The sequence below is a fragment of the Chenopodium quinoa genome, unplaced genomic scaffold (genome assembly GCF_001683475.1).
Source record: "Chenopodium quinoa cultivar QQ74 unplaced genomic scaffold, ASM168347v1, whole genome shotgun sequence".
In the NCBI taxonomy this organism is placed as follows: Eukaryota; Viridiplantae; Streptophyta; class Magnoliopsida; order Caryophyllales; family Amaranthaceae; genus Chenopodium; species Chenopodium quinoa.
Window position 1 is genome coordinate 1,909,843 of NW_018744128.1, and position 20,823 is coordinate 1,930,665.

Below are 20,823 nucleotides of genomic sequence, written 5' to 3' on the forward strand. Positions count from 1 at the left end.
GGAGTACTAAATCAAAATATGTATTACAAGTATCTTTTAGATATGTATTACAAGTATCTTTTAGTATTTATACATAATCGTTAACTTAAAATTAAAAATTGGCTAATTCATAAAGTGTAGCCTAATATCATACTCTATATCTAATTACTTGAACCCACCATGTACATAATGCATAGACTCGTACGTCTTTATCTTCTTCTTTTTTTTTTTCTTTTTACTTGTCTTTATCTTGTACAGCTCATTACTTGCCCATTTTAGAAATTCTTACTTTTTTTTTTTTTTTTTTTTTGAAAGCATCTTTTTTTTTTTGAAGGGCTTTTTGAAAGCTACTTAAAGTTATTAGATACTACAGTAATTAGTACGTAAAAGGCAAAATGCAAAAGTCTTAACTCTTAAGGAGTACTTGGTATTTAGTTTTACTAAATGAATTTTCGAACGTTCTTTGTTACTATCTCACCAAAAAGCTAAAGGCATGAAATATATATTTATATTCCGCCCTTTCCACCCTCTTTCTAAAATGCGTTTATAAATGATAATAAACAACATTCAAAAGTTAATCAGAGAATCTCAACAAAAACATTCAACACTAAAAAATAAAAATGTTGATCATCGTCAACCAAAGGAACCACGTCACCCTAAACCAAATAACCCTTGTTATTTTCTTACTTTCTTTGAACACGGTCAGACCAGCCGAGCTGAAATTGTACAAGAGAATACATGTGAAGAAGTACCAATGCCAGCCATACAAGTGCCAAACCGGAACATGCTGGTGTTTTATGGACTTCTGTGGGTACAAGTCTTTTTGTGAATGTATGAAAACTGGTATTCATAATCTTACAAAATGTCAACCCGCTGTTGGTGTTACTTACTATCGTTATAACACCTCAGACGCTCACGCTAGTTTGATCATATCATCATCTGTTGTTTTTTCATTTTTTAGTGTTGTGTTGGTTGCATTTTGTATGGTGATAAACCCTATTAATAATGATATTTGTTTCAATTTTAATCTCAATTATTGTTTCATAAAAGAAATTTGTTATTTGCCAACCAAAGAAGTTGTTGCTAAAAATATCTTTGGCAACAACTTCTTGTTTTTCGCAATGACTTTTGCTCGTTATCCAAGATGCCGTTACCAAAGGTATCTGCAACGACTTACTTTCGCTACGATATTTGTTGTTGCAAAAGTTTAGTTGTTGCCAAACCTCAACAGTACCCTTGCTTGTGATTTAGATCTAGAATTCCAACTTGGGGCCCAAGGAAAAAGAAGATGATCTACTAGATCGATCATCAGTAAATAATAGGCCCAAAGAAAAAAAAGGCAAACCAAACCAAATTGGGGCCCATGCAGCAGCTGAACGTAACCCGCAAATCTTGGACCAATATTACTAATTTTTAGTTTTTGTGTTTTTTTTTTTTAAAAAATAATAATAATTGTAACATAGATTTAGTTCCTGTTATCTTTAATATATAGGTCAAGATGATAACACTATTTTAAGGATTGAGGATTAGTCCAAGATCATGCAATACTCGTGTCTTTTAGTCTCGCTAAATTAATCTAAGAATTGAAGTTCCATGTCTTTTGTAGTTACAAACTTACATCTAGTCATGTTTATTTTTGGCATGTTACTTTTGGGGATTGTAAGGGTTTTGGCTAGGGTCTTAATTAGTACTAATTACTTGTTAAGTATAGACATTTTGTAAAACAAAGGGGGGGGGGATATATGCTTTATGTGTACATTTTCTTGTCTTTTTCATTTTTTTTTGGTAACATTTGTTTATTCATGAAACGAATGAGAAAGTCCGAATTTATTATCACTTTTTAAGTGTCAAAAGAAATCTATGTAAAATGATTTAGTGAGATTAAAAGATAAATAGCATCATGTGAAACACAAACTTAAAAAAAAAATCGGGTGTACAATAATTATTGTACATATACTATAAAGATAGACTAGATTGATCAAAAGTTACCCCTAAAATAAATAAAAGTTACCCTAATATGCATAAAAGTAATCCAATACAAATAAAAATTATTAGTAAAGAATCACATTTTAAATGACTAAAAATCAATTATTAGTGATTAAATGTAATTAAATTACCATTATAAAACTTTTCTTATTGTCTATTTATATAAAAATTGTATTATGTTAAAAGTTACCCATAAAAAGGCAAAAAGTTACCTTAAAATTAGGTAAAAGTTACCCTTATACTGATCAATGTACAGTAAAATTAGTGTAAATCGGGTGTATACAAAAGTTTTTGCATGTGAAAAGTAGATGCATTTTATTTTTTCTTCTTTTTGGTCCCACAACATTCTTCATACTGTTCCCCAATCCCCACTATGATGAAATATTTTACAAAAAGGAAGAATTCGTATGTGGAAGTGAAATATTTCAACTCATGAGATAAGAACATATAATAAGAAACAGGGTAGTACATAATTTGTGCAAATATTGTTGTGTTGTGATTTCGTAAACTCAAGCCTACCACGGACGTTTATGACAATATATAATGATCATATATGGTTTAAACGACATTATATGACTTCGAGATATATCCCCTAGGGTCTCAATACTTTTCGCCATCGGGCCCCAAAACCACAAAATTTCCTCAAAAAGCGTGGATTATAGCCTTTGATTTTGTAATTTTTTGACTTTTTTCGCCCGGAAATAAAATTGCCGAGATGTTTACCAAAGTCTATAATACCCTTTGGGAGTCCAATTAGGTTGGTGGAACCATCCAATATGTCCTAAAACGGTCATTTTACCCGTTCGCAACTTGCACCGATTTCGTAAACTCAAGCCTACCACGGACATTTATGACAACATATATGGTTTCAAACGTCATTATATGACTTCGAGATGTATCCATTAGGGTCTCAAGGCTTTTCGCTACCGGGCCCCAAAACCTCAAAATTTCCTCAAAAAATTTGGATTGTAGCCTTCAATTTTGTAATTTTTTGATATTTTTTCGCCAGCAAATAAAAATTACTGAGATGTTTACCATGGTCCCTAATACCCTCCAGGTGTCCAATTGGGTCGGTGGAACCATCCAATATGCCCTTAAATGGTCATTTTACCCGTTCACAACTTGTATTGATTTCGTAAACTCAAGTCTACCACGTACGTTTATGACAACATATAATGATCATATATGGTTTCAAACAGCATTATATGACCCCGAGATATATCCCCTAGGGTCTCAACACTTTTTTCCACCGGGCCCCGAAACCTCAAAATTTCCTCAAAAATGTGGATTATAGCTGAGCTGTCAAAAAATGACCCGACCCGAGAACACGACCTTAACGGACAAAGATCTGAACCCAGCCTGTACTCGAACAATAAGGTGAAACTAGTGACCTGTAACCTAACTTGAACCTGAACTGATCTTGACCGAAAACCCATTTGATCCATTCCTTTATGACTTGAACTCGAACCTGCCCTCAACCTGATAGTAACCGTCAACCGATTTAATCCGACCCGAAAACAATCCGAACCTGAACTAGTACCCGACCCAATTAAAACATGAACCCGAGTCATAAAAGGTTTAATAAAATTTTATATACCTTTTATTCAGCTTATATACTGGTATAATTTTGTAAACCCTCAATCCGATTTAATAAAATCTTTTGTTCAGCTTATATAACTTTTGTTCTCTACTACTCGTATATAGGTTTAATAAAATCTTGATGATGCTTGATCAAATTATGGAAGGCGTAATTATATAGTTCAACTTGACCACATCGATATTTATTAGAATTGAACTTGAACCAGAACCTGACTCAACACTAACCTGAACCCGAATGTACCATCTTGTTAACCCATCCAAACCTGACTCAACACAACCTGAACCTGAAATTGAACCCAATATTATTTTAATTTGAATTAAACCCGACCTATATCTGAAAAGGTGAACGACCCGTTAGAACTTGAACTGAAATTGACCCGACCTGAACCTAAACCTGATCTGAAGCTAGATTGACCCGACGTAACCTGATCCTGATTTAACCCGAGACCTAATTTGACCCGACTCAAACTCGACTTGAATACCCGAATTGACAGCTCTACACGAACATATAATGTGCAAAATGAGCCGAGCTTGAACATATTTTTGAGCTCGCTTAAAAGCTCGGGATCGTGCTCAGACTCACCTAAGTTAAATGAACTTGAATATAAACAAGTTACACAATTACACCCCTAACCCTATGGCCTATGCAACTACTGGTATTACACAATTGAATATGAATTGAGTTGAGTTCTCAGGGGAGTTGGGACAGCAAGCACACTTATCAGAGGGAATGATGTTTCTTCTTGCAAGAGTAACCTTATGAGGTAGAAAGCATAACCAAATAAAAAATTTTATTTTTGGGGTTGTGTTAACTTTCCAGATCCAGCCTAAGTCCCCATTCAAACCAATTTCAGCATCAAACACAGACATTGCCCTTTTAAAATCGAACTTGCCTTTTGAAGTAAATTCAGAAAAGATAAAATCATGACAATTATGCTCAAGAATCAGGATAGGGACACTCAAACACTGATTGAGAATATTATCTGGAAGAACAAAGGACAAGTTGGAGAACTCCCACTTCGAATCAACAATGCACTGGTCTACCATAATATCCTCATCTTCTCTCTGTAAAGGACCGTGCTTCTAATGGTGCTACTCCCACTCCATTTATAGTTCCAAAGAAAAATATCTACACCATCCCCAACTCCCCACTGGATACGACTCTTAAAAAGATACCACCCCTTACCCATACTCTTCCATAGATGAGAACCATAAGAGAAGGACCTAAAGAGATTGTTGGGTTTAGAGTATTTATCTTTGAGAACTCTAACAGCTAGGTTGTTTTCCTGGTTCAACATTCTCCATTATAGCTTGAGCATGTGCACTTTGTTAAGAGCCTTAGCACATCTTAAACCCAACCCCCCCCCCCCCCCCCCTTATCCCTAGGGATTTGTTAAACATCGCCCACAAATTACTACATAAAGCCCACAAAATTCACTTGGTTTCCCAAAATTGCCCTTGACCTTAAGAAAAAAAAAACACTCACACTCTCATCACTCACACTCTCATCACTCACACTCTCATTGCTCATCTTCTTTCAACCTCTCTAAAAAAAAAAAAATTCAAAATAACGGCAATGTCGAGGCGGCAAGGCAAGGAAGCGGCGGCGGCGGCGGAGGGAAGGATGTCCCAAGGTGGAAAGGTATATTTTGTTTAAAAAAAAAAAGGGGAAAACCGCCGTGAACGCGGTGGGGCGCCCTGGCTGGACGCCCAGCCGGCGGTGGTGGCGCCAGATCCAGACGCCGCCACCAGTTGGCTGGCGCCTGGGCTGGACGCCACCGCCACGGTTGTGGCGTTTAGTCTAAGCGCCGCAGCCGTGGCAGTGGCGTCCAGCCCAAACGCCAGCCAACTGGTGGCGGCGTCTGGATCTGGCGCCACCACCGCCGGCTGGGCGTCCAGCCAGGGCGCCCCCCCCCATTTTTTTTTTATTTTTTTTTTTAATTTTTTTAAAAAATTGTTTTTAATTTTTTTTTTTTTTTTTTTTTTTTGTAATATAATTTTGAATTGTTTTTATATTTTGTTGTTATTTTTATAAATTTTTTCAATTTCGTTGTATTTTTTCTACGTTTATATTTTGTTTACTATTATTTGTTTGTTTTTAGTGTATTTGATTTGCGATGATGATTATTTATCGTATAAATTTTTGTATGTTTATATATTTTAAAATTTTGTGTAGGGTCGTCATGGTGGGGGGAAGAATATAGAGCTTCTTAGTAGAAGTTATTCAGTGGAGAGGTCGGGGCATAGACATGTCAGATCCCGTGGTATTTCGGCCTCAGTTCGTAGAGAACGGATCCACCGTCGGGATGAGGATGACGATGACGATGATGATGCTGAGGAGGGTGACCAGGAGGAGGGCGCAGATGAGGATGAGGATGTGGACGATGGCAGTGGACCGTATGATGATTACGGTCCATTCAGTCAGAGGGTTGATGACATGTACGAGACGCATATGGTGGAGGTGCGTAAGGGTAGGGGTGGTAGGTTTGTTAGTAGATCTGGCACATCATCTGCGTCCACTGTCTCTGGGGCAAGCAGGAAACGGTCGAGGGCGGGTAATGATTCTTGGGTTGTTAGGAGTGAGGTGCCCGGTGGGCCTGTTGACGGGAGTGTGATTCCTAGCTTTCTAGGACACATAGCTGCCCGTATTTGGGAGGACCAGGAGAGGCCTTCAGTTACGGGGTTGTTGAAATGTCATACCCGGGAAAAGACTTGTAGCTTTTTGCGTACATGGGCTGAGGCCTGGCCGGCGGAGAGCGAGATGTTCGAGCGACTGGAGGGCACTGGGGTGAAGCACGTTCCTGCCACCATGCACGATAAGATTGACAGTACGCTGATCACGGCTTTCATTGAGCGATGGCAGCCGGATACAAACTCTTTTCACCTTCCGTTCGGTGAGATGACGATCATGTTACATGACGTCGAGGCCATTCTGGGGATTCGTGTTGAGGGTAAACGACTTTGTGCTGTGGCTGATGCGGATCAGGCAGATTCGCTGGCGGAGTTGTTGGCGGTGGACAGGGTTGCACTGTACACCGAGGCGCTAGGTGTTTGGGAACACGGAGGTGTGAAGATCGCATCTGTGTTGCAGCGGTGTTTGTACCCGAGTGCACGTAGGACGCCCGACGCACAGCTGAGTGCTTATGTTTTTCTACTCCTCGGATGTACCTTGTTTCCGGATAAGAGCGGCGGAAACAAGCTCAGGCCACGCGACATCGTAGAGGCGTGTGACCCCGACAGTGTAGGCCAGTTTTCCTGGGGATCGGCTACGTTGGCGTATTTGTATCGCCAACTAGGATTTGCGAGTCGGGCTGACGCGGCAGGTATCACTGAGTGTCTGACTCTATTGCAGACTTGGATATACGAGTAATTTCCTGCATTGCGACCACATCGTGACCCAGTTCCTATTGATGAGGGGATGCCGCGTGCTTGTGCGTGGAGTCCCCGCTCGGAGAAGAAGTCCGTTGACCGCCTCCGATCGATACGGTTATTGCTGGACAGGCTGTCCCCCTTAGAGGTAACGTTTATTTATAGAGTCTACATTTTATTATTTGCACATATTATATTCATGTTATTATATTTTATATGTTGTAATTGTACAGGTGAACTGGATGCCTTTCGGCCCGAACCCTAGTGTTAGGGTACCCAGGACCCTGTACACGGGACTCATTCAGTATCGTGACATCGTCGAAGCGTACATGCCCCAGCGTTGTCTTCGCCAACTTGGATTTGTCCAAGTTGTCCCTCCTCCCCCGGCGTGCCCGATGAAGGCGGTCCGACCTGCATCGTCGAGGGAGTACGTCGTGGAATGGCCGGATATCATGACCGGGACGTGGGACCAGTTTCCGATGGTGGCTCGATTATGGACAGCGGAGTTGCAGCGGCCGCCCTCTGGGGTTACTCACATGTGTGACCATTACTACATGGAATGGTTCAACCGGTATTCGCACCCGAGGTTGATCGCTGATCTCGACCACAGCGATGATGATTATGTGCCACCGCCTACTGCCACGGAAGCGGTATGTCTTTTATTATATTTATCGTTGTCTTTTAATTAAGTTTTATTTGTTGTTATTGTATTTCATCTTCTGTTTTTTGTTGTATGCAGTGGATGGGAAAGATAATGCAAGACGTTCAGAAACTCTCTCTTGAGAAGGACAGCATGAGTGCAACAGGGAGAGCTGTTGTTGATAGTCTGGAACAGACCCTTGCGCAGTGGGAGTCGTCGTCGAGGAGGGATTACTGATGGTTATTGTATTTTATTTATAGAGCATTATGTTGGACATTATGTTGTAAAATTGTAACATTTTAGATTGTTCTTTTAGCTTCCAACTTAAACATATTATCAGTGCTGTTTTAAAATTTTGATATAACCGTTCGTGGATCCGCGCAACTTACCCATGCAACATATAGAATGCAGTAAGCAATACAATATAAAATATTAATGTTCTCATTAAAAGAGCAACGTACAAATAAGATTACAAATAAAGAATGTAAACAAGAAAAACTAAAATGCAGCTAGGGTGTTCCATTCGTGGATCCGGTCATTATATAGCGCATCCCAACCCTCTACGCTCGCTGTGCGAATGTTGTACCACCGACGATGAAGATTGACTACGACTAGATGACGATGTCCGACCACGAGAACGACCACGACCATGACCACGGATATACTCAAACGCACTCCTGTTCCGCCGCTGTCGACCTCGAGGACGGTCAACTCCTTCGGGTTCCTCATAATCTAAGTTAGACGGGTGGAACATGTCATGAAGCACATGAGTAGCGTCACGAATAATAGAAGGATGGCTGGAGGACACTCGGTCGTACATCGAACGGAACTGCTCCAACTCTTCCTGTTCACGGTCGGCCGTTTGATTGTCTGCATGCTCACCAATAACAAGCGTCCTCCAGAATGAATGGACCTGATCAACATGTAACGACGCCCTTTCTTCTGTAATAACGCGATGAATGGTGCATGCGCAAGGTAATCCATGAGTTACTGAAATAGTACACCCACACCGAGTATACACTTCGTCAGCCAAGTCCCTCACCCTGTTCAGCTCAGTGAGAATCAACCCCAAGCAGTAGTGCGACACACGACCATGGAGAATCTTAAATATAAAATGGCTATACATCGTACCATGTCGTCGTCTGGAGTCCTCTAGAGAGTTCCTGATGTCGTTCTTCTGAGTTTCAATTGACTTGTTCAGTCTAGCGAACAGTGTATCCAAAGCAGCGGTCGATGAATCAATCCAGTCCTTGGTAGCTCTATGAGCGCTCTCAACTCTACATGTTGTAGTGTTCCCAAAATGAAGTACCTGGTTTGTCCAATATTTGACAAACTTTTCCCTATGAGGGACCCATTGATGCATCACATAGTCCACCAGTGCCGGACACCACTGGTACGAATCCCTGAAGTTAGCCAATGCTCGCTCATACGCTTCCTCTGTGGTAGCCTGTAGGATCTTCCGCCACTTACCATTCACCAATCTCTCTGCCATTTCCAAATTCTTCTTGAAAAGGTTGTAGGCTTTCACTTTCACGCAGTTGTTGATGTGCCATGTGCACAATAAGTGGTTCGATTCGGGAAACAGCTCTGCTATGGGGGCAAAGAGACCTCCCTCACAGTCGCTGACGATGGCTGCTGGATGAACATTAGGCTCGATGTAGTTTCTCAGCTTCTCCAAAACCCAATAATAACTTGGAGCCGTCTCATCCCTGATGATTGCATGACCAATCAGAAAGTTCTGGTTCGTTGGAGCCATCCCAACCATCTCAACCAGAGGGAACTTGTACTTGTTTGTCTTGTACGTTGAGTCGATCAAAATCACAAATGGCCAAGACTTGATCATATCAGCACAATCAGGATGCACAAGGAAAAGATGAGTCACCTCCGCTGTATCTTCATCAGAATCAAACCAGAACAGGTAACCACGTGATTGTGCCTGGTGTAGCAGCTGCTGTATAGGGTTCCTTCCCTCTGACCGTTCAAACCTGAGTTGCTGTCTGACGTTGTAGATGTGTCTTCGGTTTGGATGGTCTTCCGGAAATTTCTCTAACACAGATGCTAATATTTTAGCAGGCTTCACTTGAGCATCACTCATTTCTTTCACAACTAGTTTCGCAGCAGGACTTAAGCCGCTCAGTTGTCGATGACCCTCTTCATATACTATCATCTCATGGTTGTGATACCCCCATTTAGAGTAACCTATCACTTCCCAACCGTCACGACTCCGTAGTTGTCGAACCTTTACTCTGAACTCACACCCACAACCTTTCCGCTTTGTGTCAAACCGAGTGGCTGTACGAAAATCTCTTTCTTCTCTTTTGCGATAACGGTCACATCTCAAAATGCGATCCATTCTACCATCCCGTTGAGATTTATGAGTTGCTACTACCAAGCAAAATCCAGCTGCAATTGCAACCTGTTTTGCCCAATCAATCGCCTGTTGAGCTTCTTCGAATGGACCATCATGTCCAAATATCTCACTGTAATCATTTCCGTCTCCACCATATTCCTGCATCAATTATATATTACAATAAATACATTTAACGGATAATACATTTAATTTCTATATTTCCACATAATTAACACAAAAAAAAACATAATTATATATAATCAAACTTAATTTTTATAAAAACCCAATTCGAATTTTCAAACTAAATTTAAAAATATACCATTTCGAATTTTCAAATTTAATTTTAAAAAAACCTATTTCGAATTTTCAAATTTAATTTACAAAAAACCCATTTCGAATTTTTTTAAAAAATCATTTTCGATTTTTTATTTTCACAAAAAAATTAAATAAAAAACAACAACAAAATCAAAAAGGAAAAAATAAAATTTAATTATTAAAGGTGGCGTCTGCCAGGGCTGCCACACCCACTGGACTGGCGCCTGGCAGGGCCGCCTCACCCAGTGGAGTGGCGTCTGCCCAGGACGCCAGTCTGGTGGTCTGGGCGTCTGGGCTGGACGCCACTCTGGTGGTCTGGGCGTCTAGCCTGGACGCCACTCTGGTGGTTTTGGCGTCCGGCTTGGACGTCCAGGCTACGGTTTGGGCGTCCACCCTAAGCGCCGTAGCCACTATGACGGTAAACCGTGAATTTTAGCGGTCACTTACCTCGTTTTCCGTCGACGACGACGTACCTCCGGCGTCCCCCGCATCTCCGGCCTGCCATCCGGTCTCCCCCGACGAGCCAATACGGCTCCACATTTTTTACACCGAGATTATCTCAATTTTAGCAAAAGGGCATAATGGTCAAATCATAACATATTTGTGGGCTTTATATGGTAATTTGTGGGCGATGTTTAGCGTTTCACTATCCCTAGGTCTTGCTGAAGGAACTGTGTCTTCAATAAGTGCAATTACTGGATATATCAATAATGATCACTATTATGGAGATAATAAGTTCGCTCTTATCACATCTTAAACCTAATTAGTTGTATAATGCTTATTATGAACTTATCAATACATATATGTCCTCTTATCATATATGAACAAACAAATATAAAGATGTTAGTGATGACGCACAGTACCATCTACAAGTTTACTGGCATTTCACAACAACTACAAGAATACCAACTAGGCATGTTATAATACCATATTTATGTTGGTATAATTATAATACCAGCATTTCATTCCTTTTTGACAATTTTTCCTAATGAAGTTACTGTGTTTTAACTCTGATCTTCCCATTTTTACTAATTATAGGATGACTTAACATAATTACGCGTCCTGGGACGAAGGCTAGTACATTTAGTTTTAGCAGCTTCATGTATAGCATCTATTGCTACGGATCCAGAATCATTGTCAACGCTGTTCAACCATATGGAAGTCAAGTATTACTCCTAATTCGATTTCATACACTAAATTTATTTCTCGGTTTTTTTTAATCAGATGATGATGTCGGCTTGGCTTAAATCAATACAGGTGGGATCATACATCATACACACACAAGATTTGGAGGACAATTGCGTTTTTTAAAAAAAAAAAATCAAACCAAGATTGAACATTGAGTCATACAAGAGAGTTAAGCTTTTTGTATCTGGTACTTTAGCTCACATAGCACACAATTTTCTACTATGCTTTACTACCGTGTTCCTGTTCTTGTACTCATTGACACATGATAATTAGAGCTTCTATGTTTGCGATAACTAGTATACACATCATCATATTGACTTGCTTCATTTGGATTTGCAGTGGCTCCAAGACCTAATCTTCCAGAGCTAAATGAACCTGATTCCGTCTCCCTTTCTGCATCTAATTGCAGATTCGGTGGTGGAGGGATACAAGCTCCTCCCTTGCGGACGGGAGAATCTCTTTGATAGTCATCATCATATCTTGCTTCAGACCCGCTCATTGGCCCTTCCGAAGGGTTGACCTCTCCAATCTCCTTGAAATATTTTGCCACTCTCTCCAAGATATCAGATTCAGGAATGTCAGATGACGGTATGACAGTTGGGATTTCAAGAGGGCTCATCGGAGAATAAGGTACACCACTTCCAACCTGTTGTTTTTTTACCATTCCAGGTATAAGACCGGGAGGGAACAAAGGGTATGGCGGTACCTTTTCGCCAACATTAATAGCAGATGGCTGTGGTGCAAGTGGGGTAGGAAGTTGATTTACAGGTGGAGCTGCCGAAGGTAAAGGAACAGATCCTGGAAAACCACCAGGCGTGACAGTGTGTGGAAGAAATGGCTGACCTCCGAAGCCATGTCTATCAGGCTGCTCTTGGTTTAGTATGCTGTGTTTGTCCTGCTGCCACTGAAGGTTACTGATTGCTGTTTGGTGAGGTATCCCTGCATTGAGGTCCATAAAAATATATGATCAATTCAAAAAGTTAAAGAAAATGTGAAACCACAAGTAAGATGCATCTTATTGTTGAAGATATCATTTTCGAAACATACTGACACAATTTTATCCAGCAAAATTTTCTAAGAATAGCAGGAATATTAGTTTAAAAAAACAAAAAACAACCCCCACCAATATATTTAACAATTTATTTACTCAAATGTCAAAAGGATAAAAGATTAGACGGTGAATTTTAAGGTGATGGCCTACCCCCAGAACTTGAAGGCTCTTTGGGAGGCCCAAAAAACGAACTAGGCGGTGGTCCTCCAGTCATCTCTCCCTCGAGCACATGGATAGTTTCTTGATCATAAACTTCTTTTGAAGCCCAAAATTGCAATATTTTTTGCAACCGTGACTGGTTTTCTTCCTTATTTTGTGGGTGATGGTAAATTCTTGCCAGCATGGAGCCCAGAACGGGTTTGAATGCAAGGGCCTCATTATCAAGTTCGTTAGGATTGGCGCGTCGCTGGAAGCTGTGAAATTCAAGTAACCATAGTATTAAAAACTGGTGCAAAAAGCAGAATAGTGCAATGCCACTAATGAAGAAAAACCATGTAAACAAGGATATGCTAACATAAACATCATGAATAACCACATACAGTGGACTGAACCACTTTGATTTAATCTATTATTTACCAAAGCCAAAGAATAGTATATTTTTGAGCTCCATTGAAAATGGAAAGTACCACAACAGTGTATGCCAATTATTTTATAGTTTAACAACGACATTTACATAAACACATAGGGGAAAATATATCTAAAATGATTCCAGAACACCAGTAAATCATCCATTACATATGTACATGGTGGGGAAAATAAATGCAACTATCCAGCCATTCTTTTCTAAAATGGGTGCTGTTAAAGAGTAATAATAAAAATAAAAATTAATTTGTACTCTCCACGTTGCTTACGAAGTATTTAGTTTTCACAATAAATTTCTCTTAAATACTTTGGGTAAATTTTTCAGAATTAAGTATGGAAGTATTTGTCAGACAAAATTTGTAAATGGAGGAAGACAGTTTTTATTAATACTATGGTGCATGGATATATTTGTAAGAGGAAGGCAGAGAAACTATGCCTCAAGAGAGTGGGAGGATGAAAAGAGATGCAGAATAGCTATCAATGCAATATGTTAATGTAGCAACCAGTAAATTGCTTAAATGCAAAGAGCAAAGCATTGTTTTGAGAAGATAAAGCAAAACAAAAGAAAGAGAGTAGAGTTATGCAGCCTCCATAGGGTTACCACCAACAACAAAATCCACAGGAGCAAGAACATAGAAAAATAATTTGAAAACAAAGCAAAATCAGCAAGACTATTTTAATTTAGATTTAACATTTAGAATTAATAATTATAGAAAACTCAACTATAGCCTACAAATACCTGTCAAAGAGAATATCATTTGCAAGGTAAATAATGTGCAATAGCTTCTCAGAATCTTCTAAAGTGAAGATCCTATCTCTCAACGCTTCAGCAAGAGCAGGAGCAAAAGGCGATCTCTGCATAAACCATGCTTTAGCACCTTTAATCGACTCCTTGGTACCAGTGAGGTTGACAAGCACATTGTTCAACTCCATTGCAATATCAGAAGGAAGTGGACCTGAAAGACCTCTAAATGACTTGGGAGGTTGGTCATAATCCATTCGACCATCACCCATGTAAGGCTGAGAATAGGGCTGTTGCTGATCATAATGAGGGAAAGGTGGTTGGTGCATCTGAGGTAGGCCCATCATTGGACCAGAGGCTGCAGTAGGATTGATAGAAGGTGGATGAATCCCAGGCATAGAAGGGGGAAAAGGGGCACCAAAAGGACCAGGAGATCGAGTAAACAAAAACAGCTTATAGCGATAGTATCCATGACCCTCACCGCCAAACAAGAAACTATACTCTGGGTTTTTATGTTCTTTCTCACAAACCATCGCTTCGAATCCTGGGCCATTTTTGGCAACATACTCAACTAGCTTGTCAATACGCTTTCGCATTTCAGGATCTTGAGGAGGAGGAGCTGGGGGTGGGGCAGAGTCATATGGTCCTCCAGGAAAAGGAGATGGTGCCATGTGAGGAGGCATATGAGGAGGAAAAGGTGGTGGAGGCTGTTGTTGCTGCTGAAGATGAAGAAGATGAGAGTGAGGAGGATGAGGATGGATTTGTTGAGGATGTTGCTGATGTTGGTAAGGAAATTGTTGGGCAGATGGAGGAGGAGGTAGAAAAGGAGGACCGTGAACTGAAGGGGGAAACTGTTGATGCTGTGGAGGAAATCCATACTGTTGTCCTGGCAAATTAGCTGCTTGTTGCTGTTGCTGTTGCTGTTGCTGTTGCTGTTGCTGAGCAAATGCCATAGCAGCATAATCATGTGGTGAGCGATCCATCAATATATAAATGATTTTTTATAAGACAATCTCCTGTATACTAACTGCAGTGCAGAAGATTTTCCCCATTAATATTACATTACTTGCTGGCAAATAGAAATTATGCCAAACACACACACACACAAATTAAATCCCTTCTATCAAAACAGTTGGCAACATTTGAATACTCGTTTGACCTTTAATAATTCGCTTAATAGTATAGATAAGTATATATTGTTAACAGTCTTGTTAAAAGCATCTGTTATTAATTGTAAGTACTTTTTTAATGTATTTTACTTTTCATCATTTTCACAATGCATAAACCAATAGCTAATAATGCAGCAAAAAGACTTTTTATTATTCACATTTCACCTTATGAAAACAGAAATTCCCATTTAATCTAAGTCATAGTAATCACTTTATTCAGTGTTTTAGTGTGATTGTGGACTTGAGGTTATTATTCACAAAGATGTTACAAATTTGAACAAAAAGAACTTCACATCCAAAATTACAAAGAGGGACCTTTTGTTTTAAAAGAAGAAATCATAATATAAAACAATCTCCTCTTTCCCTGCTCAACCAAAAACTGAAAGTAATGCAGCAGCACTAGTCTCCAATTAAAAAATGACCATCCTTAAACAGCAAACCTTATAAACTTCCCCAAACCAAAAATCTTCAAACACTAATTAAGGTAGAAGTTCAGCAACATTGACCATACATTCCTAGTAATTTATAATATTCGTAGTACGTAGTTTTTTATTGTAATGTGGGTTTTTTTTTTGGAGAGAGGCACGGGGTAGAGGAGTTTCTAAGCTCCACTAACAGAGTAAAGGGGTCTATGAACACGACCGCAAGGCTACCTCTACAAAACTATTTTTTTAGAAAAAAAAAATCATTGTACATTAGATCCAAAATCAATTACTATCTACAAGTTTGAAGATAAAAATTCAATGAGCTATTAGGTGTTGTCCAATATAATGTAATGTTAAGAACAAACAATATGTAGGATACATTGGAGCTGCAAAATTGCATTTTCCCTTACCTAAGGGAAGGAAAAATGAAAACCGACATTCAAAGGATTGTTTTCAAGGAATAACTATTAACAATTAAAGATCATAATTATCTACAAATCAACTCTAGTGCAACTAATACAATGTGGAAAAGGGTCATGATTGTGGAAATAACCACTGGAAGTTAACAATCATACTTTCCTAACCACGATGTCTCTCAGCAAGATACGACATCTTGACATTAACCCAAATACAATCTACAACAGAAGTACAAAAACTTAAAAATTAAGTTTAACTAATATTGTTTGGGAGCGAGCTTTATTGAGATACATGATATCAAAGAAAGGAAGAAACATATCATGTCAACATATGTTCAAGCAAGAAAATGCAACCCTTTAACCCAAACTAAAAAGCCGGTCATGTCGCATAATAGCAATTCTCCAATAGTTACTCAAATTATTGTATGCCAACATATGCAAACCTTTTCATCAGGCTCGAATTCACTAACAAATCATTAACACTAACCTAGAAAACTACCTAAATCTAACCTGAAATCATGAACACTCCCCTCAAAAACTATCTGAAATTAAGCTGAAATCATGAACACTATCTAAAATTAACCCGAAATCATGAATACTACCCTTAAAAACTATCTAAAATTAAGCTGAATCAATGAGCACTACCCTAAAAAACTACCAAAAATTAACCTGAAGTCAACTACCCATCAAATATTAACCTGAAATCATGAACACTACACTCGAAAACCATCTAAAATTTGATGGTTTCGTCCTGACATTGACATTAGAGGGTTATACAAACCAAAGTTGAATCGACTATCAAATTAGGGTCCAATAATTATGTTAAATCTTCAAGTAATTATAATCAATCAATAGTTCAATAATGCACGAACCCTAAATTGACCATACTAAATTAATTTAGCAATTAACAATAGATTGAGAAATTGATAATCGATGTTTTGAAATGTAAGAACATCTTACCGTAACTTAAAAGCTGCTTCAATGGAGTAGAGAAAGCTCACAGAGAGAGAGTGCAGCTACGCAGCGCAACCGCAAACGTGAATAACTCAATAACTCCCCTTTTTACCCTTTTTTTTTTTTTTTTTTCTTTTTTTTTTTTTTTTTTTTTTTACGAAATTTTGGTGTTATTTTAGGGGTTGTTTCACTCTTTGTTTTTTTTTTTGACAAAGAGTATATACTATAAAAGAAAAGTAAGATTACAACCTAAAGTAAGGGCATGTTCCGATTGACTGAACTAAACTGAACTGAACTTATTAATTAGTGATTTTTAACTACGAATTAGTGATCTTTGATTATTTATTGATTATTTATTACTATACATATGTGTATATACAAATGTAGATATTAAAATATTTACGAAAAATATACTATATAATTATAAAATTTATGGAAAATATATTAAAAATATACTATAGAACCATTTGAACAATGAATTGTATCAATATTATTATTATTATTATTATTATTATTATTATTATTATTATTATTATTATTATTATTATTATTATTATTATTATTATTATAATTATTATTAATGTTGTTATTATTATTATTACTAGTTTTATCCCCGTGCAAATGCACGGATTTATAATAATAAGACTTGAAAATTAAAATAAATAAATTAATTAATAAAATTCAATTAAAATGGAGTTAGTTTAAATGAAATGGCTTATATGCAACATTTTTTATTTTTGGATTTGAATTCATATCATGTCTATCCTTAAAATTCTCATGTTAGATACATTATTTAAAATATTTTATAAATTATTGTAAGTTTTTTTTCATTAAATTTTTTTTATCATGTTATTTTTTTAGGGAAAAAAAGAATTTTTTTAAAAAAAAGCTAAAAAATATTTGGGCGGGAAATTTTTTGTTGTGAATGTGACATGTGTACTTAAGGGATAACTCTGGTGATTACTTTAGTATATAGTATAGATTATTATTATTATTATTATTATTATTAATTATTGATGATTATTATTATTATTATTAATTATTACTTATTGATTATTATTATTATTATTATTATTATTGTTGTTGTTGTTGTTGTTGTTGTTGTTGTTGTTGTTGTTGTTGTTGTTGTTGTTGTTGTTGTCGTTGTAATAAGAGCTTAAATGAATGAAATTTGGCTTTATATCTCTAACAATATCATTAGACATAAATTAAGAGTTGAACTGAACTGAACTGAACTGAATTTCAACGGAAGAGAACAAGCCCTAAGTAAAGAAAACAAGATTACACGATAGAACATTAGGGGTCGGACCATACAACTTCTTAATGTTCTTATGACTAAGAAACCAAGTATACCCGATGGAAGAAGATGCTATTCTTGTAGAGCCGATTAACGTGCAAAACAAAGAGTTAGTAAAAAAGCACAGGAGAACTACTATGCAGGGTGATATTTCCTTCTAAACCTGGAACGGGAAGACGAGACAAAACCCAACAAAATTTCAAAGGAGGACGTTGTTGGGTGAACGGAAGTCTGCAGAGGGGAAGAAACGGGCGAAATTGGTAGGAGTGTCGACGTAGTTTACATGATGACTCGTGACTTGCTGGATCTTCTTGCATCAAATTTGTAGTTGTTTCACACCTATCGTGCCCTTCCACAAGGGGGTGACTAAGCTAAATTGGTGTAGAACCTTCTTGAAATTCACCACTATCCATCTTCTTCAAAGAATTGGCTACTCGGATGATAATGAGATGCTTTTGGAGAGAACAATAGTATTGTACTGTTCGCCCTTTGAAAATCGCTCCATACATTGTTATATGATAGGTTGAATATTTTTGCAAAATTTATAGTAAGTAGTAGATGATATTGACAAAATTAAAAAAGGGGGAGGGGGAGAGGGAGAGGGGGGTTTTTAGAGAAAAAAAACAACACCAGTATTATTTGACACGTGTCATTTCTGGTGTCTGTTTTAATATTATACTTTTTTTTATTTAATAATAATATTAGTCAATTGAAATAGAGTTAATTGAATGACTTATGTAATACTTTTTTTCGTATCTGATTCATGTCATGTGTTACAAATATATACGAAGTATAAATATAATTTATTAAAAGTTATTTTTTTTAATAGAATTTTTTTTTGTAAAAAAAAATTAAAAAAAAAAAGCATTTTGAAGGGAAAATTTTTCACAAAATTATGCCAAGTGTCCTATTCGGTGATTACTTTAGTATATAGATATAAATAAATAGATATATTGATATATTATTTGAATCTATTGATAGGATGAACAAATAAATAAGGAAAAAAAGAATATAATCTATATTTGGTAAAAGTTGGTTTCATTTTTCCTTTAACTGACACTTTGACAAAAAACGACTTCATACTCTTTTTTTTTTTTTTTTTTTTTATATATTTTTTTTAAACGAAAAGTATGCAAGAGCTTTATTAAAGAATTCATTCCCATTAAATGGGATATCTTCTACCCAAACCCTCAAGCACTGGCATACTATATTCTAATAAATATATATTCTCCCTCCTAATTAAGTTTCTATCATATTTAACTTTACGTGCGTTAGTTTAAACTCTTGGAGGAATAAGAGCTTTATTAAAAACAATCACACACAATTAAAAAGTTACGTACAATAAAACCATCTCAACCTTGCTAAGGTAGTTGCTACTATATGCTGCTCCGCTTCAAGCTTCTTAAGAATAAGCTTTAATTTCATGGTAGTGAACTCATCGAATTGTTGCCAAAAAGAGGGAAATTCGTGTACAACACCAGCAATTGCGATAGTCAATTTCAAATTGATTAGTACTCTCTAATTACATTTACAGGTAACATATCTAAACCCTTATATATAATTGGTCAATTTCGAATCCCATGGAATGTCTTGCCTTAGTTACGTATACTTGTGTTTTGTTATTGCTTGGTCGTTTAATTTTATACTTGATTGCTTTAATTTTGGAATTAAACACTACCTGATCGAGTTGATAGATGTACTCAATTGTATGTTTTACCTTTTTTGTTTTTAATAATAATACAAGTTCATTCCTCAATTAAATAATCTACATGCTGAAATTCCTACAATGTCATCAACATTCAACACCGCGCACACACTTAGGCCCGTTTTTTAGAGCTGCTTTGCTTTGCTCTACTCTGCTGAAATATGCTTTGCTTTGCTGAAATCTGCTCTGCTCTACTTAAAATTAATACTTAATATTGAATTATTATAATAATAATTAATAATTAATAATAATAAATATTTAATATTTAATTATAATAATTAATATTTAATAATAATAATAATTAATAATTAATAATTAATAATAATAATAATTAATTATTGATATTTAATAATAATAATAATTAATTATTAATATTTAATAATAATAATTAATATTTAATAATAATAATAGTAATTATACTAATAGTAATAATAATACTTATAACTAATAATATTAATTATAATAAAAATAATTTATTTTTATAATAACAATTAATATTAAGATAATAACTAATATTTAAAGATAATAAAAATTATTAATTTTTAATAATAATAATAAGTTAAATATTAGTTATTATTATTAATAATAATAATAATTATAATTATAATTAATATAATAATAATAATAATAATAATTAATATTTAACTTTAAAAATTTAATGATTATAATAATAATGCGATAATATTAGTAGTAGTAGTAATAATAATAATAATAATAATAATAATAATAATAATTAATATTTAATAATAATAATAATTAATATTTAATAATAATAATAATAATTAATAAATAAATACTAGTAGTAGTAGTAGTAGTAGTAGTAGTAGCAGCAGCAGCAGCAGGAGCAGGAGCAGCAGTAGTAGTAGTAGTAGTAGCAGCAGTAGTAGTAGTAGTAGTGAAATCTGCTCTGCTCGGCTCTGATCTGCTGAAATCTGCTCTACTCTGCCCAGAAGCTCAAAAGAACAGGGCCTTAATTAGCTAGATATTTTAAAAATTGCTAATAAACCAGTTTAAGATCAAATTAACTAACTAATAAGTTACAATTTAATAGGGACA

The 20,823-nt window shown here is 36.5% G+C and overlaps 1 protein-coding gene across 1 annotated transcript; it reads right to left on the reverse strand.

Annotated features, from left to right (window-relative positions):
* Window positions 1–11,476: 11,476 nt before the first annotated feature.
* On the reverse strand, window positions 11,477–17,020 carry LOC110692798 (calcium homeostasis endoplasmic reticulum protein-like). The gene is made up of 4 exons (XM_021869873.1): window positions 16,772–17,020; window positions 13,799–14,828; window positions 12,628–12,890; window positions 11,477–12,365 (listed from the first exon to the last, which is right to left on the reverse strand). The coding sequence occupies exons 2-4, from the start codon at window positions 14,782–14,784 to the stop codon at window positions 11,656–11,658; spliced, it is 1,959 nt and encodes a 652-aa protein (XP_021725565.1). The 5' UTR covers window positions 14,785–14,828; window positions 16,772–17,020; the 3' UTR covers window positions 11,477–11,655.
* Between the last annotated feature and the right edge of the window lie 3,803 nt (window positions 17,021–20,823).

What these genes read in the sequence shown, in the direction of transcription:
- LOC110692798 (XM_021869873.1), bottom strand. Translation starts at nt 14,784, where the DNA reads ATGGATCGCTCACCACATGATTATGCTGCTATGGCATTTGCTCAGCAA. An exon ending in AATGATATTCTCTTTGACAG is followed by an intron (nt 12,891 to 13,798) that starts GTATTTGTAGGC and finishes TGAATTTCACAG; the next exon opens with CTTCCAGCGACGCGCCAATC. An exon ending in AGAGCCTTCAAGTTCTGGGG is followed by an intron (nt 12,366 to 12,627) that starts GTAGGCCATCAC and finishes ACCTCAATGCAG; the next exon opens with GGATACCTCACCAAACAGCA.